Source organism: Ambystoma mexicanum, chromosome 2q (assembly GCF_040938575.1).
Source record: "Ambystoma mexicanum isolate Mex_15411 chromosome 2q, UKY_AmexF1_1, whole genome shotgun sequence".
Taxonomy (NCBI): Eukaryota; Metazoa; Chordata; class Amphibia; order Caudata; family Ambystomatidae; genus Ambystoma; species Ambystoma mexicanum.
Window position 1 is genome coordinate 699,204,286 of NC_090924.1, and position 16,146 is coordinate 699,220,431.

Here is a 16,146-nt window from a genome sequence, read left to right on the forward strand (position 1 = left end):
TGCATTGCATCTACAAAAGGGGGGGGGGGCAGGGTCACTCCCGCTGTGCAGGGAGGCAATGCAGCTCTGGTTCTGGGCCATACAACAGGACATCTCAATCTCAGCAGTTCATCTGGCTGGAAACAAAAACGCGGCGGCGGACGCTCCTAGCAGGCAGAGCACGGTCTCTCACAAGTGTGAGCTGGCTCAGGAAGGGCTTTTGGAGATATTCGCCCTTTGGGGAACCCCACAAGTGGATCTCTTCGCCACCAGTGTCAACCGGAAGTGTGAGAGATTTTGCTTGTGGGGATTTCTCCCAAGAGGAGCCTTAGGGGACACATTCGTAGTGGAGTGGTCCTTCCCACTGCTGTACGCGTTTCCTCCAGTCCCCGTCATTCCTCAAGTGTTGCGGAGGTTACGGAGGTTCGGCTGCCGAATGATCCTCATTGCTCTGGATTGGGCCTGGAGAGCGTGGTACCCGGACCTTCCCGACATGTCCATCTGCCCTCCACGCCATCTTCCCTACCGAGATGATCTGCTCTCACGGGAGGGGGGTGGGGGGGGGGTCAGGTCGCTCAACCTTCATGCTTGGTATCTGAAAGGTTGAGATACAAGTATTGGGACCTCCCGGATGACGTGATGGAGGTGTTGCTTTCGGCCAGGAGGCCCGCAACGAAATCCCTGTACCGTTGCCGGAAGTTCTGCGACTGGTGCAGGGGTCAGAATGTGGATCTTTTCCAATGTTCTATTCCTATGGTGTTGTCTGTTCTGCTTTCTTTAGCCCACAAGGGCCTTCAAGTGGGTACCATTAAGGGTTACCTGGCAGCGCTGTATTTAAGCGCTCATCTGAAGAGTGTTTGACTTTAAGATTCCTTTGATTTCACAGTTTCTGAAAGGGCTGTCTGTCTTTCCACAGTCCGCTTTCCAGTTGCCGGGTTGGGATTTGAACTTGGTTTTAAAGTTCCTGATGGGAGCTTCGTTTGAGCCCTTACTTACACTCTTGTCTGCTGAGACTGTTGTCTTTTAAAAATGTGTTTAGTTGTGGTTACTTCCGCACGCAGAGTGAGTGAATTGCAGGCACTTTCTGCCAAGCCACCCTTTACTGTTTTCCATAAGGACAGGGTTGTCCTGCGGGTGCAACCTTCTTTTCTTCCGAAGGTTGTGTCTGAATTTGATTTGAGCCAGAAGGTGGTTCTTCCGGCTTTTTATCCTCCTCCTCATCCTGCTAAGGAAGAGGAGAGGCTCCATAGGTTGGATCCTAGGAGAGCTTTGAGCTTTTATCTTTCACGGATGTCCTGGGTCAGAGTGGACCACCAGCTCTTTGTAGGTTATGTTGGACACGGCCTGGGTCAGGCTGTTTCCGATCAGACCTTGTTCAGATGGATTGTTTTGACTATCACTGAATGCCACTGTTTGGCGGGGAAGGACCCTCCGGTAGGTTTACGGGCTCACTCTACTAGGGGTGTGGCTGCCTCCACTGCTCTACAAAGGGGTGTTCCTATTCGCAATATTTGTGAAGCAGCCACATGGGCCTCTGTCCATACTTCTGTTAAACACTATTCCCTGGACTCCATCCATGGGCCGGATTTGGCCTTTGGTAAGGCAGTCAGCCATTTGATTGGGTACTCTAAATTTCACATTCTAAATTCTTTCCCTCCTCCATAGTGTGGTACTGCTTTGGGAGTCTGTCATAGATGTGGAATACGTCGGAGGACACAATCCCTTCGAAGAACAAGTTACTTACCAAACTGGTAACGTTCTTTCGATGGGGATGTCCCTCCGATGTTTTCCACATCACCCTCCCAGCCTGCCCCTCTGGAGAATTTCCTCTGTGATTACAGCTTCCATTCCGCAAGGCTGTAGGCTATTATACTGGCAGGAAAGTGATGTCACACGTTCTGAGGGACAAACTAAACTGAGGCAACGGGCGCCGTGCGTCCTATGTATAACATCCGGTGACGTCGGCCCTCGTCGGAGGCCCTCAAGGGACATGGGATCGACGCAAGACACCCTCTGCTGAAAAATTTCCGAAGTGCACAACTGTGGGACACAACTTTCATAGATGTGGAATACGTCGGAGGAACATCCCATCAAAAGAACGTTACCAGTTTGGTAAGTAACTTGTTCTTCTCCCTCTCCAGAAGAATTTTTGCCCCTTTGCGAACTAGCATTTACTTTCTGCAAAGTCAATCCATGTAGGAATTAGTTTCGTACTGTTCTTGATGTTCCTTTTTTTTTTTTGGCTTTTGTTCAGGAGCTTCCCTTTCTTGACCTGCCAAATCCCTGTGTCCCCATTTTTTTCCTTTTCTTTTTTGTTTTAATGGTTGTGCTCCTGTGTGAGGTCAGTGAATGGCACAAATGTATCTCTTCTCCATTTCCCTTGTTACTCTCATTTCGCTGGGGAGATACGCCCATCTTATAAATTCCTCCAGAGTTTAACTAGGACAAAGGCGTGTCTTCAAAATCATTATTACCTTGCTGTTTCATTTCTCTGTCTATCGTGCTCTACTCCATCACTGCCTGCCTGATCACTCAAACTTTGTGGCCAGACTTGGTTGGATTTCATTCAGTTGAGTCGAGGACCTTACTGAGGCTGTTTGGATGTTACTTGGGAACAATGAGTGCTCCAGACGTCAGTGTTAACTGTTATCCTTAGTCCCACAATTGATGAGTCACAGCATTCAAATTCTTTTGTAATTTCCTTTAATATACCAGAGTGAATATGCACCTCAAAGACATTCACGAGTGAGTTTAGCACAAAGTGCAGCGCATATAGGGTGATTCCACTCGGGTTCTTATTGGAATCATTGTGTCTCTTCAGGGATTTTTGAGCCAGTTGGGTGGCTAGAAGTTGTTCAATGCTACCTCGTTCTTTTTGGCCCCAAGTATCTGGTACATTTGGATCTACTACCCTTCCCCCCCCCCCGCCAGGTTCGCCAAAGTAGTACTCTGATTCAGCTGTTTCTGGTCCAGTATGTGATGTTGTTGGCTTCATGGGGCAACCCTGAGGGTGGAGTTATTTACTGTATTTTCCTCTTGTTCCATTTCAATCTCCCTGTTCAGGAGGTGTCCCTCAACCAATCATAGATTCCCACCCCCCCCTTCCACTCATGCTGCATCCTTTAGTAAAGATGTTTGTTATTTTCCCCTTCATGGAGGATGCTGACAGGGTGCAGTCATTTATATCCATGGCAGTGGACCCTGAACCCCCTATCGGGGCGAGGGCTCGAGGTTTCATTTGACGTATGCCCCCCTTGGAGCTTGGGGGTCAAGAATTGGGCCTTACCACTGCTCTCGATTGTTTAGGTAGTTTGGCAATATCCCCTGATACTTCTCATTTGCTATTAATGTATTCAATCTCGATTTCTCTCAGAGGCAGCCACTGCGTAGATTTTACTGATTATACATTTCCAGCTGCTGCTGTTTGATTTAGCATTCCTAAACCATAGTACTTCCGAAGTCAGTAGAAGTAACTTTGGGGTTGCTCATCAGTACAATGTGGCTTGTATTCAAAGTAGTCAAAATGGTAATCCAGTCCAGTGTTATTTTAGCGAAAAAGATGTAAACCATAGCAGTATAATACTGTCATGCTGTGGTGCTATTTTTCCCCAAGGACGGTGGATTCACTAGGGACACACAGACCCTATTTAATTAGCAATGGTCAACTGGCTTTTTCTTTTTTTTTTCTCTTTCAGAAATTGTACTGAGGGGTCAGAACAACATATGCAAATAGGGCAAGTCCACCATTTATTTGTTTTTCGCTCACCCTCTTTACACAACGTTACCAGGTATCCGTTCTTGTGCAGTTCTCCTTGCTGCCCTCCTTTCACGATAAATTACAAAACGCACACACAGCTTTCCAGGCTCTCGCAGTCAACGCTGTGTGTGAACGACGTTTGATGGTACAACAGTTTGTTGACTCTGAAGTCCTGAAGACTGTTAGAGCAAAATCCAATTTTTTTAATGCAGTTTTTCTTATAGGTAGGGTTGATGAGGATAGAGGAGCCCACTCCCAATAACTGCTGACAGGATCACATCTGTTATGCTTGCTCGAAAACATATTTGCCTAGACTTTCAGTAAACATCTGGCGGCCTACAGGAGAACCTTTTGTATACATATGGACACAAAAAAGGATTCCTACCAATCTAGTAACGTAATTTCATTTCTACTAGGTAATTGGATTATTACTTATTTATAGGCTTGCACAATCTGCAGGAGAAGCATTATATTGCATACTTTAGATTTAAAAAGAGCTGCAATGTAAAACTTCAACAAATCCATTAGGAAAACAAAATTGTTTTCTTCTTTTCATTATCTAAATAAGAAAGAAATCACATTTCAAAGTTGGGTATTGCCTGATCGAGCTTGCATTGTATTCAGCAATATTACATGCAGTAAATTCAACTAATAACTACACCAAGTCCACATTTACGCTTTTTGTCAAGAAGAGATTGATCAGTAGGCTGTGCTCTTAATGATCTTGTTGATTTTTCTGCCAGAACTGTAAAAATTGGGGTGGATCTATTTTGCCCAAGAACTCTCGATTTACTCTATACAATCCGCATTAGTTATTTGATTCAATTTTTGAATGAACAGGTATTTTCTCAGTACCAAGAAATTCAAAATCAATGTTTTCTCTCATTTGATCTTTAAATATGTGTTCAGTGTTTTCTCAATTCTAGTCAAAATGTCCCATAAGGAACAAAGGTATATGAACATTTTCTTAAACCAACCGTATTTTAATGCTATGTAAATCCCCAAAACTGCAGTCTGCTGCACTGGGCAAGGTAGATGTGATACTAACCGACTACACACACATACAAGCGCACACATTACTCTTTGGCGCAGCCTCACTAATTTGACTGAGTGGGTCATGCACGTCAGCGGTGACTCCTCACGCTTTCTAACTCCTATCCCAAATTATAGAAAAACAGCCCACCCCAAACAAGCACATAAATTATTACTCAATTACTGATGAACTCTTCTTACTAATGTTTGTGCAATCCTCTCTCCAATTACAGTTGGATATGTTCTACATTTACCTGCGTGATTAGGTAATGCAAAGCCTGCCCGAGGTGTCAAAAACATTCCAGTGGCAGTTAAGCAGCTTTTCAAATGAACCCGAACATGACTATCTTAGACACTTGGTACTGCCTTGAAATCTATGGACAGCATGTACATGATGCACTAACCTATAACAATAGTTTTGAGGGGATTGGGTCCTCCGACGTATTCCATGTCTATGACAGGTAATGTCCACAGCTGTGCTGCTTCGGAAAATCTTTGGCTCCTGCGTCGATGCGCCATCCCCGAGGACCTCCTCTGACGGCCGCCGTCACCCGATGTGATAAGTAGGACGCACGACGCCTATAGCCTCAGTTCAGTTTTTTCCGCGAACGTGTTCGCTTCGGGAATCTCGGTACGCCTCGACTCTTTGGAGTTTGCTGTTTTCTTCTCGGTTCGTTGAACCTGTTCGATTTTTTTGTGAAGACCTGTTCGTGGCGATGTCTACATCGTCTTCAACCCCGCGTCCGGGCTTCAAGAAATGCAGGGACTGTGGGTCCAAGATGTCGGTCACGGACTCGCACAACGCCTGCCTCTGGTGCCTCGGGGAGGCCCATGATACGGACGACTGTGTCGACTGCCAGTCGCTCACGGCCAAGGCCTTGCGGGAACGCAAGAAGAAGCTGTCGGTAGGTCGGGTGTCTAAGCCCCGGAAGTCGAGGTCTGCGGGGCTTTCGACGGATGACTCGAGAGGCGACTCTCTGCGTCATCGTCGGAAGTCCAGTGGGTCTCCTTCCAGGAGTTGGTCTCGCCCCTCCTCCGCCTCTTCGAGGCATTCCCGGAAGCGCCGGCATCGGACGCCTTCCCCGTCCTCTTCCGAGGACTCCGCGGGTCGCTTATCCCTCCATGCAAGCGACACCGGAGGAATGGGCTTCCTTCCGGAAGCAGATGCTAGCGATTCTTGAATCGCAGGGCACCAGTCCGTCCACGCCTCAGAGTGGGGTCGGTCGGCACCGGTCGAGAGACACTGCTCCGTACGCCTTCGGACTCGGGTGGTCGGCGCGGCTCACGGGAGAGGTCCCGCTCGGACAAGGGTAGCCCTTCTCGCCATGCCCGTTCCAGGTCCCAGTCCTCGACGCGCTCAAGACCGCGTGATCCTGTGCCGTCTTCGAAGAAGACGTCGACGCCTGTGGCACAGAGGTCATCGATGATTTCTCTCGAGGCTCCGCCTCCGAGTGGGTCGTCGACGCTGTCGGCGCCTAGGTCGTCGAGAGACACGCTCGGAGCTCCGGCTTCGAGGCCTGTGTCGATGCCATCGATGCTGGCGGCGCTGCAGCTGACGTCAACGCCGATTCGCTCGATGCTGTTTCTGCCGGCGCCGATTCGTTCGGCCGCCCTCAATGCCTTTGGAGTCAGTGGTGTCGGAGGGGCCCCGTGGCACGGGGTTAGCCCCTAGAAAGGCTCTGGCTAAGGTCAAGCACAGCTTTGGTCCCCAGATGTCTTCCTCTCACCTCTTGGAGTACATTTCAGAAGGTGATGAAGGCTCTGATGAAGGCTTGGTTCCGGTACCAGATGAGCTTGTATTGGGCCATAGCCAGTTTGATGACCTGAGGCAATCACTGCATGATGCCAGTGGACTGGACACCTCTCCGGAGGTGGAGTTTTGTAGGCCGGAGCCTGGAACTCATGCCGATTCTTCATATCGACGCCTTATGTCTCGGGTCACCGAGTACTTGGGTTGGTCGGCTGCCCCAGGGGAGTTCGTTCAGGATGATCTCACGGACATCCTTGATCTTGGTCCCCCCACTGACCCGGTATTGCCGTTTCATATGGCTCTGCAGAGAAGGGTGGCGGCGGCTTGGACTGCTCCGGAGAGTCTCCCGGCAGTAGGCAGGTCTTTGTCGCGAAAATACTGTCCAGCCAGTAGCGACCCCTGCCACTCCGGAGAGTTTGGTGGTGCAGGCGGCTACGGCCCCGTCAAAGCAGGCGTCGTATCCTACCATCCCTCCGGATTAGGACGACAAACGTTTTGACGGATGGGCGAAGAAAGTGTTTTCTTCAGGGGGTATGGCGCTTCAGGCGGCCAACTCCATATGTGCCTTGTCTCGTTTCACACACACTCTGTGGAACTATGTTGCATTAGCGGCTGAACATTTTCCCGAAGGGGACGAACGGGATGGTTTCCTTGCTATGGTTGAGGATGGCAAGGATGCCATGTGTGAGGCTGTTCAGTCGGGTTTGGACATGGCAGATTGTGTCAGCCGGTCCATGGTGGCGAGCACCGTAATACGCAGGTTTGTGTGGTTGCGGAAGTCTGGGTTTGTTCCTGATGTGCAGTCCCGGCTCCTCAACATGCCCTTTGAAGGTTAACATCTTTTTGGCAGCAAGGCTGACGAGAGCCTTGAGAGGTTGCAGACCTCCAAAGCTGCAGCAAAGTCGTTGGGCGCTGCAGTTCGACAACCTCCGCCTTTTCGTCCTAGGGGACAGCAATGGAGGGGAGGTTCCTTTCGCTATTACTCGTCCTTCAGTAAAGCGAGAGGAGCTAGCAGTCAAAGAGGCCACCGTAAGAGTGCCAGAGGTGGAAACAAGGGTGCTCGAGGTGCCAAGGCCGCTCGGGCAGTTGCCTCTTTGCCCTCAGGCAACGCCGCAGCTGCTACCACTCATTCATGAGGCCAGGTCCCATGGTTCGCCGGTTGGGGGAAGGCTGGCGCAGCATCTTGTAGAGTGGAGAGCCATTACTTCAGATGTGTGGGTTCTGGAGATCTCATAACCCACAGCTACTGTCTTCCCTTTCGGCAGAGGCCTCACAACAATCCACCTGGGAACATCTCTTTGAAGAGTCTGGATCCGCTCCTTGAGCAGGAAATTCAAGCCCTGCTGGAGAAAGGCGCCATAGAACTGGTGCCTGTAGCGGAGAGGAACAAGGGCTGGTATTCCCCTTATTTTCTGATTTCTAAGAAAGACGGGGAATTGAGACCCATCATGGACTTGCGCGGTTTGAACAAACTCCTCAGGAAGGACAAGTTCAAGATGGTTACTCTCTCTCAAGTCCTCCAGGCCCTTCAACTTCAGGACTGGTTGGTGTCTCTCGACCTCAAGGACGCTTACTTCCATGTGTCGATCCATCCCAAGCACAAGAAGTACCTGAGGTTCTCGCGGTTGGCGACTCGCATTTTCAGTTTCGGGTCCTGCAGTTCGGATTGACCTCCGCCCCGAGGGTTTTCACCAAGCTCATGGTGGTGGTGGCAGCGCATCTCAGGAAAGGGGGGATTCACGTCTACCCCTATCTGGACGATTGGTTGATCAGGGGGAGCTCTCCCGAGCAAGTCCTGGATCATCTGTCCGTCACCTGCCACTCCTTTCACAAGCTGGGCTTCTCCCTCAATTTAAAGAAGTCCCATTTGACACCAATGCAGCTACTCCAGTACAGTGCTCGACACATCCCTGGGGCAGTGTTTTCCTCCCCAGGTGAGGGCTCTTCACATTCAGCAGATGGTGCACAAGTTTCAACTTGCCCAGAATCTCCCAGAGTCTGCGTTCTTGAGACTGCTCGGCCTCGTGGCATCCTGCATTCTTCTGGTGCCAGAGGCTCGTCTGCGGATGAGATCTTTGCAGTGGGCTCTCAAGCTCCAGTGGTCTCAGTCCTCCGGCAGGCTGTCGGACCCTGTTCAGGTGCCACCCTCGGTCGCCCAGGACCTTCTGTGGTAGGCCGTCGAAGGCAATCTGATGAAGGGGGCCCCATTTTGGCTGCCCTGGCCGGAGGTGACGATTGTGACGGACGCATCCCTCACGGGATGGGGAGCTCATGCCAACGAGTTGACAGTCAGCGGACGTTGGTCTCCGTCGAAGTCCATACTCCATATCAATCTGTTGGAGCTGACGGCAGTCAGGCTTGCCCTGAAGGCTTTTCTTCCGACTGTGCGAGAGAAGAGTGTCCTGATTCTAACGGACAACACGGTGGCCATGCACTACCTCAACAAAAAGGGGGGGGGGGTCAGGGTCACTTCCTCTGTGCAGGGAGGCGATGCAGCTCGAGTTCTGGGCCATCCAGCAGGAAGTTTCGATCTCGGCTGTTCATCTGGCCGGAGACGACGACGAGACGGCGGACGCTCTGAGCAGGCAGAGCACGGTCTTTCACTAGTGGAGATTCTCCTGGAGATCTTCGCCCTTTGGGGGACCCCTCAAGTGGATCTCTTCACCTCCAGTGTCAACCAGAAGTGCGAAAGGCTCTGCTTGCGGGAATTTCCTCCAAAAGGAGCCTTAGGAGACGCGTTCGTGGTGGAGTGGTCATTCCCACTACTGTACGTGTTTCCTCCAGTCCCAGTCATCCCGCAAGTACTGCGGAGGTTACGGAGGTTTGGTTCCCGGATGATCCTCATTGCTCCGGCGTGGGCCCGGTGGACGTGGTACCCGGACCTTCTCGACTTGTCCATCTGCCCTCCACGTCTTCTTCCCTACCGAGACGATCTGCTCTCACGGGACGGGGGTCAGTTTCTCCATCCAGAGGTGAGATCCCTCAACCTTCACGCTTGGCTTCTGGAAGGTTGAGGTATAAGGATTGGGACCTCCCTGAAGACATGATGGAGGTGTTGCTCTCGGCCAGGCGGCCGGCAACAAAGTCTCTGTACCGTTGCCATTGGAGAAAATTCTGCGACTGGTGCAGAGTTAAGAATGTGTATCCTTTTGAATGTGACATTCCCATGGTTCTGTCTTTTTTGCTTTCCTTGGCCCACAGGGGCTTGCAAGTGGGGACCATTAAAGGTTACCTGGCGGCGCTGTCCATATTTAAGCGCTCGTCTGAAGAATGTTCCTATTTTAAGATTCCTTTAATTGCTCAGTTTTTGAAAGGGCTCACTAATGTGTTCCCTCCGTCACCTTTTCTGGTGCCCGGTTGGGATTTGAACCTTGTTCTTAAGTTTCTTATGGGTGCTCCGTTTGAGCCTTTGCATTCTTGCCCTTTGAGACTGTTAACTCTGAAAACTGTGTTTTTGGTTGCGGTTACTTCCGCTCGCAGAGTGAGTGAGTGAGTTACAGACACTTTCAGGTAAGCCACCCTTCACTGTGTTTCATAAGGACAGGGTTGTCCTTGGAGTTCGTCCTTCTTCCGAAGGTGGTTTTGGAATTTCATTTGAGCCAGGTTTTTCTTCCGGCGTTCTATCCTCCTCCACATCCTGGTAAGGAAGAGGAGAGGCTCCATAGGCTTGATCCTAGGAGAGCGTTGAGCTTTTATATTTCGCGCATGTCCCGGATCAGAGTGGACGATCAACTTTTCATTGGTTACGCTGGTAAGCGTTTGGGACAAGCTGTGACGAAACAGACTTTGTCTCGTTGGATTATTTTAGCTATCTCCAAGTGTTACCGCTTGGCGGGTAAGGACCCTCCGGCTGGCTTGCGGGCCCATTCTACCAGGGGAGTGGCTGCGTCTACTGCCCTGCAGAGGGGCGTTCCTATTCATCACATCTGTGATGCAGCCACCTGGGCTTCAGTACATACTTTTGTACGTCACTACTCCCTCGATTCCATCAGAGGGCAGGATCTGGCCTTTGGCAAGGCAGTCCTTTATTCCGCAATTTGATTGGGCATGCTAAATTTGTGTTCTAAATTCTTTTCCCACCTCCTTGCTTGTTACTGCTTTGGGAGTTTGTCATACACATGGAATACGTCGGAGGACCCAATCCCCTCGAAGAACAAGTTACTTTCTTACCTGGTAACCTTCTTTCGATGGGATGGTCCGACGACGTATTCCATATCTCTCCCTCCCTACCTTCCCCACTGCAGAATTACTTCTGCGATTGCAGCTTGCGTTCCGCAAGGCCTTGTGTGTCTGACTGGCAGAAAACTGGTGGCACACGTTGTGGGGGAAAAAAAACTACAACTGAGGCTATGGGCGTCGTGCGTCCTACTTATCACATCGGGTGACGTCGGCCATCAGAGGAGGTCCTCGGGGACGGCGCATCGACGTCATCGGCGCAGGACACAGACGCTGAAGATTTTCCGAAGCAGCACAGCTGTGGACATTACCTGTCATAGATATGGAATATGTCGTCGGACCATCCCATCGAAAGAACGTTACCAGGTAAGAAATTAACTTGTTCTTTTCAGCCACCCCCCTACCTCCTTGATTTGATGAAAATGAAATAAACTCACAGCATTCCATACAAATACTAGATAGCATAAAACGGTGATGGAATGGATGTGTGTGTCATTATGGACTCTGGGTTGAATATTTGGAGTAACTTGAGACACCAAAGGTTGTTCAACATTTCTACTTTGAGAAGAACAAATTACTTTTCATAATCCAACCACTGAATGTTCCTTTTTCAGAAATTGTTAAAGTACTGCACAAAACATACCTTAATTTTTGTGCATTTTTTTCAAAGCACTACTGACTGTGTATTGTATTGATGGGCAGACCGGTACTTTGAATCTGCAATTTTGCAGAATTATGAACCTATGATTTCTGCTGATCATCTTGTTTGTTTACTGCTTCAAAATCATTCCACACAATGATGGATATACATTTTGAAATATCTGTGTATATATAACCAGATGCAACACATTTGCTTTCTTGCTTTTTAGCAACCACTCTGATAAAAAAGAGCCATCGAAAGATTTAAATTTAAAAAGGGAAAAACTGGTTGTCCGTCCTGAAGAAATACCTCCAGTGCCAGAAAATAAATTTTTATTGAGAAGAGATGTGCCTGTCCCTCCGTCTGAACCTGAACCGTAAGCCTTCATTATGACTTTATTTCCCTATAGACAGCCCTTTCTAAGTAATGTTGTTTTTGCTGTTGAAGAAAAACCCCAGGATAATGAAATGAAAGAAATTAATTGCCCTAATTGTAGTCGCTCTCAAGGTAGTGCATACTTTGATATTTACAATGTAAATTGTTTTCTAAAAATGTAACCATAGGTCCCTTTTATGAGACTGAAGTTTTTGGTGGGAATGGCAATCGGTCATGGGAATCTCCATTACGCAAGGCTTCCAGTCTAGCTGTGTTAAGTGTTCATGGATGAAAATGAAATTATTCTTTCATCACGCTTCTGGACTGGTTGTAGATGTTCACAAGTCTGAACTCAGCACTAGTTTTGTTTTTTGTATGCTTGCTCATGCCTTCCCTGTCGGTTAGGCCTAGACGTAGCAAAGCTGTGTCTCATGGAGCTTGTGTCCCTAGTCCATTCTTTGCTTTGCACTCCTTGAATTTATGAAACTGTAGGTGTATGCCTTGTTCTTTTCAGGTGGTGCTACAGACATCAGAAACTTTATCTTCAGATTTGGTTTCCCTGATGTTAATTTCTAGATACAATTGGTAGCCTTCTTATAATATTGCTCTTGTTTAATTTGTACGTTATTTAATCTTTTGCTGGAACTGTTCAAAATAGTTTGAGTCTAGCAAGCCTTAAAAAAAGGTGTGCAGCATAAGTGTATACCTATAAAAGCATACAATTCTTTGCTTGGTAGGAAATGTTTCTCAAATTGTGACTGATAGGAGGAATGCTTGGTTTCTACAGACAGACCTACCAGGGCTTTGTACCTAAGATAATAGTCGTTATTAAAACAATGTGTCGCCCTCAAAATCACTTAGTCGTGCACAGCTTTCGAGTATGAAATCACCATCGATGCTTCAAAGCAAGAGGATAGGTATTGTGTTGCTCTCCCCAGTAAATGTTAAGTAATTTCCAATTATGGCTTTTAGCTCTGTTTTTAAATGACTGACATGCAGTTTCAGGCCATGGGGCAGCAAAGGTTCAGCTTCGGAAGAGCGTATTCAAGTTTCATGCAATGATGGGTGGCAGTGAATGGAAAACAGCAGTGACTCTCAAGTCTTACGACATGGTTATTAGTTTGTCTCTTTGGTCTCTGTTTAGTGATGGGTAGAACAGCTGTTGAGCAAGTAGCGAATGGTGACATAAATATGCACAGTGGCTCAAGGGGTCCAGCATGAGGGTTAATTGGCATGACCAAGTAGAGGAGATGTAACCCATGGCTAGAGGCAGGAATGTCAGAGTAACCTGGTGCAATGTAAGAAACCATTTACTTGGATCAGTTTTTATTTAAAGAGCTTACTAAGAGGAGATGCATCTAGGGGTACAAATAAGGCTGAAAGGCTAGCAGAGGAGCTGGGATAGATTTGGGGTCCAGAGGGTTAAAAGGAGGATTTAGGGCTGAATGTAGAGCTTGACGAGATGTTTTTTGAAGGGTAAGTAAGGTCTTCAGGTTCTTCCTGAAGTGTAGGATGGAGGGGCACTAGTCTTAGCCGAATTGGTAACTTTTTCCAGAGCCAGGGTGCGTAGCAGAAAGGCCCATTTGCTGTTTTCACTCGTTCTTTTTTCTCCAGCATGGGATCTTTCATAGATTGACAAGCTTTGAATATTCCCCGTCACCAGGATGGGAATCGTCGGCTACAGTTTATCATAGCATCAACAATAAATAAAAAAGTGCAGTCATATAAGTTTTTTCTGAAAATGTTACCTCCATTTCTAAAAGTCTTCAGTTCTCAACTCTTCTGATTCAAGACCAGATTGCATTTTTTACCTTTGAGCATTTGATTAACTGTGGAAGTGTTTCTCAGAACCTCACCCCTTTTCACTGTATCTGCATTCCTTAATTGACTTGAGTTGGCATGCCGGAAATTGGAAGGAATAGTCAAAAAAGTCGCTCTTCAGTACCTGTACTACTTGTGATCTCAAGAATTGTAGATTTTTTGGCACACCGTTCGGTCCAGCCCAACTACTCTTCCACCGGGGGGGGGGGGGGGCACACCAGGGGGGCACAGTGGTTCACCCCGCTCTGCAGAAGTTGGTTCCTGAACAGGTCACCTTGAAGCATCTACACTTGTCACAGGACAACCTTGCGATCATCCAAGGGACAAGAAGCAACTCCACCAGGAGTCAGTACAAGAGCAAGTGGTTCTGTCACTGGGCCAAGACAAACCAGATAGATCCGCTCACATGCCCACTGGACAACATGTTATCCTTCTCGACGCATCTGGCTCACTCTGGTGTGCAGGAAGACACCTACCTTACGTATCTAGCGGTCATAGGGACCTACAAGAACTCCAGAGATGACACATCTCCTCCAATCCAGTGGTTAAAAGGCACTTAGTCGGCCTGCCAGATTATATCCGCCAGTCAAGTGTCCAATTCGGTCTGGGACCTTAACGTGGAGCTGGACGCCCTGGTCCCCAAACCCTACGAAACCCATGGCGTCAGCAGATATCAGGCTGGTTACTATAAACACTGCCCTACTGAAGCGTGCCGGATCAGTGAAATTCAGCTGCTGGTGGCTTCAGAGCCCAATACCACATTTCACCGGGACGAGGTGTTGCTTAGGAGACACCCTGCATTTCTGCCTACGGTTGTGTCATCCTTTCTCCTTAACAAGGAGATGGTACTTCCAACATTATTTGCGGATCCAAAGCATGAGGTTCAGAAAGTATTGCACTATCTGGATGTGAGGCGTGCTCTAAGATTTGACCTGGACAGGATAAAGACCTTCGGTTAATCGGATGCCTTGTTCATCCCTTTTGGTGGGTCAAACCCGGGCTGTCAAGCCTCCAACGATTCATTAGCAAGGTGGATGGTTATGGCCATTAAGGAGGTGTATGAATGGCAGCAGAGGTCTTTGTTAGCAAACATGCACGCCCACGCCATCGAAGCCAAGGCCACGTATGTGACTTTCCAAAGGTAGGTTCCATGGCAGACAATCAGCAAAGCGGCTACTTGGGCTCCCCATCGGCCTTTTGCAACCACTACTGCTTTGATTGCAGCACCAGATCAGATGCAGCATTTGGTCAGGCAGTTTTGAAGAACTTGTTCTCTTAGAGAGGCAACTCTCCTCCCCAGGGCTGCATTCAGTTGCAATTGCCCATACAGTATGGAGGCAAGGGCACGGGATGTAGGAGTAATTAGAAGTTACTCACCGTAGTGACTAACGTACTCCTAGTCCATAGTCCCCTTTCCTCAATACGCCCGCCATCCTCCCCCTTAACAACTCAGTGTCATTAGGCAATTGTAATATTGTTGTGTCAAAGGGGACTGAGGAGTGGTACTGGTGGGCGAAGTCAGAGGAGCGCATGCTACCGGGGGCCGCGCCCATGTAAATTTTAAAGTGGAAGACCTTATTCTCCTGTGCAAAATGTTCTGTTACCTATCCCTAGCGAGGGATGCCAATACAGTATGGAGGAAAGAGGACTATGGACTAGGAGTGTGTTAGTCACTACTGTGAGTAACTTATTTCTGCCACACATGCAGAGAAATCTCCTTCTGGCGGCGAGAATCTGTCACTCCACTGAAAGAGAAACCGCCTCGGGACTCACTGAGAATTTCTAGCAAAATTGTCCAAAAATTACCATATGGAAAGCCTGACAGCCATCCTATTAGAATCACACAAGCGCATTGACGTACAGTGGCTACACTATGGAACACATACCAGCGGGGACACTCTACACCCACAATGGCCACAAGTCCCCACATGCCCATGAACGCTGCCACGTACAAGTACAAGAAGCCCTTAAAGACTACCCCATTCCGCTACACACACACACCAATCCTGCCATCCAACCCATGTTCACTAGCTTAGTAAGGAGAAATTGTTTCCACCTACCCATGGGGGGGGGGGGGTTGTGGATGTTCATAAAGGTTTCAGGAAGAGACAGGGCGACAATGTTTTTTACTTCAACGGGAGGATGGTTGTGAGTGAGCTGCTGATCATTAGGCTCCTCTCCCATATGGTAGCTCCCCATTTTGTTTTTGTTTGTTATTGGCTATACACAACCAGCTTGATTTGTGTATCACCATCGCCTGCATGTCCTTATTAAGCATTAATAAAACATATTTGGAGAAAAAGAACGCTGTCTGCTAATTGTATGTAGCACAATGAACGAACTCAAACCTTGAAGCTTAAAACAATTAAGCTACTTACTAATGTATTAAACTATGAACTACCATTAAATAATTGTTGTGCCATAAACAAAGTCTAGTGAACCACAAGAAGTGAATGAAGGTTGGCAAGGCTGCCATTTGGAAAGCGGTGTGAGACACATGGTGCCAGAGCCACGGGGGAGCCAAGGAGAAACCAGAGCAGCCCAAAGAGCATACCCTAAATACTGAGGAGGCTAAAGGAAAGCAAGAGAAAATCACACGATGCACAGGTGTAATTT

At 48.3% G+C, this 16,146-nt stretch overlaps 1 protein-coding gene across 3 annotated transcripts in view; it reads left to right on the forward strand.

Moving 5' to 3' along the window:
- Nucleotides 1-16,146, forward strand: part of NKTR (natural killer cell triggering receptor) — a 1,715,190-nt gene that overhangs the window by 1,026,179 nt on the left and 672,865 nt on the right. For all 3 annotated transcript variants that reach the window (XM_069647908.1, XM_069647909.1, XM_069647910.1), the window contains one exon: nucleotides 11,564-11,710. In XM_069647908.1, the coding sequence (XP_069504009.1) occupies nucleotides 11,564-11,710 (147 nt within the window). The remainder of the gene's footprint in view (nucleotides 1-11,563; nucleotides 11,711-16,146) is intronic.